The sequence below is a fragment of the Benincasa hispida genome, chromosome 12 (genome assembly GCF_009727055.1).
Source record: "Benincasa hispida cultivar B227 chromosome 12, ASM972705v1, whole genome shotgun sequence".
NCBI lineage: Eukaryota > Viridiplantae > Streptophyta > Magnoliopsida > Cucurbitales > Cucurbitaceae > Benincasa > Benincasa hispida.
This window is the reverse complement of record NC_052360.1, coordinates 28,429,158-28,431,607: the sequence shown is the minus strand read 5'-3', so window position 1 is coordinate 28,431,607 and position 2,450 is coordinate 28,429,158. Positions and strand designations below refer to the sequence as shown.

The 2,450-nt window shown below is 28.6% G+C and overlaps 1 protein-coding gene across 1 annotated transcript; it reads left to right on the top strand.

The window, feature by feature from the left end:
- Positions 1-323: 323 nt before the first annotated feature.
- On the top strand, positions 324-1,334 carry LOC120067916 (probable calcium-binding protein CML25). The gene has a single exon (XM_039019545.1). It carries the CDS (start codon positions 578-580, stop codon positions 1,133-1,135), a length of 558 nt encoding a protein of 185 aa, XP_038875473.1. The 5' UTR covers positions 324-577; the 3' UTR covers positions 1,136-1,334.
- The last annotated feature ends 1,116 nt before the right edge of the window (positions 1,335-2,450 follow it).

Below are 2,450 nucleotides of genomic sequence, written 5' to 3'. Positions count from 1 at the left end.
ATTAACATTAATACATAATTATAATTAAATTTTGTTATTTGGCTATTTTTGAAAATTCCTCTTATTATTATAAATATTATAATAATAGATTTTTATCATATTTTTGGTAGACATAGAACAAATTTCATGAAAATTTGAGAAAGCGAAGAATTTAGATAAATTTCTTATTTTGTATTTTATTAATTTATATATAATGTTTAATTTATTTTATTATTATATTATATTGTATTTATTTTAATGTTATATTTTATTGATATCCGTTCCTTTGACAACACTTATATATTTATTATTGATAGATTTATAAATGGTTGGGTTCATTATTATTATTGACTAACATGCTTTGCATGACTTACATTAAAATTTTCATGTGCTTCCATTTGAAGCGAAAGCTTAATCCCTTTTCTCTCTCTAAATTTGGAAAATCAAATTCCATGGGATTTCAATCTGTTACAATCTCCATTTCCTTCTCCAATTCTGTTTCTTCCAAATCCCTCTCCTTATATATCTCTAATTCTTCTCCTAATCCTTGTCTCTAATCCATCGATTTTCCCCTCTTTTCGAACGAATCTCTGTAATCATGGGATTCAAATCTCTCTTCTCCAGGAAGAAGAAATCCCATTCCTCCACCGATTCACCGCTTGGATCTACCACCGTTCCGATTCTCGGATCTCTCAATTCCCGAGCGCAAATCGCCGAACTCGAGCAAGTTTTCAAGAAATTCGATGTCAATGGCGACGGTAAGATCTGTTCCTCTGAACTCGGATCTATTATGGGGAGCCTAGGGCAACCGGCCACCGAGGAGGAGCTTCAGAACATGATTAAGGAGGTAGATGCCGACGGCGATGGCTACATTGACCTCGACGAGTTTATCGAACTCAATACCAAGGGCGTTGATTCCGATGAGGTGCTTGAGAATCTGAAGGACGCCTTCTCTGTTTACGATATTGACGGAAACGGATCCATCACGGCCGAAGAATTACACGAGGTTTTGAAAAGCTTGGGCGATGATTGTTCTTTGGCGGACTGCCGCAAGATGATTACCGGCGTCGATAAAAACGGTGACGGTATGATTAGTTTCGATGAATTCAAAGTGATGATGATGAGCGGTTCTCGATCGCAAGGCTTCAATGGTTAATTTTAATGCTAATTGATAATTATGAGTAAATTAGCTATTTTGCTAACCTTTTCCGTTCCTTTATTATCTAAATTAGGAATTATTTGTTTGTAATTGATTTTTAATTCTAATTGAAAACAAATTTAGTAGAAATTGCAATTTTTCTTTTTTCAATTTTTAATACCATTAATGGGGTAGGTTGGGAGGAAAGACTTATCAACTCTATTCAAATTTCCTAATTATTAATTAATTGTTACACATTTTTTGTATTCCAAAGAGAAGAAAAAAAAATGCATTAAATTTGAAATTTTAATATTGGAGATGGTTGAGATATTATATTTTCTACCTACCCAACTTTACTAGAATCATAGTATTAAATTTTTGTTGAAATGTCAAAATTTCTATCATTTCTATGGTTCCACATTGACATGGGGTGAATTTTTTTATCATTAAGATTCAGTTTCGTATCTCTTTCATTTTTTTTGTTTTTGAAAATTAAGTATTATGTTTTTTGTTTTTTGTTTTTAAAAATTAAATCAGTTTTCATTTCTTACCATGATTTGTATCTAAGTAGATCTTTCAAAATTCGGTTTTTTGGTAGTATCTATAAAAACGTGGCTAAAATGCCACTAATATCATTGTAATATAAATACCATGTTTATTAACTAATATAAATTATTTTTAGAATTTTGTCAAAAATATACATAGATATTTAACTCAAGAAAATAATAAATTTTTAATTACTTCCTCAAATGTATCTATATTTATTTATATAAAATGGTCCTTTTTTTCAAGAGAAGTTTGTGTTTCTAAATAGTTGTTTTAAAAAAAAAAATTTTAAAAAAAAAAACCGAGACATAAATGAAAACATATTATGGTTGTTAATTAAGCTTGCATTGACATACACCTTCTTCGTTCACCCCTTCCATCTTTTTAGACTTTTCAAGTCCTAAACAAGTTTCAGAAGTACAAAATAGATTTTTGAAAGTTTTTATGGCTAAACTATTTTATTTTATTTTTTAAATATTGAATAATTTCTTTTATCTTGTAATCTATTTAAAAAGAGACACATTATGATATCGAAAAAATGTGCAACCATAATTTCGAGGGAAATTATTTTAGTGAAATTGTTTTAAACGCTAGACTCTAGAAAATATTTTTAAATAATAGCACAATATCCCACTCTGATACATTAATGATAATATAATTTTGTATTTTAAAATTTAAAATTTAAAATCTAGATACAATGAAAATATAAAATGTTGTTTCAAAATTTCCATTGTTAGAATCACAAAATCCGAAAATAGTTTTCGAAACAAAATTCAAAATTTAAAAT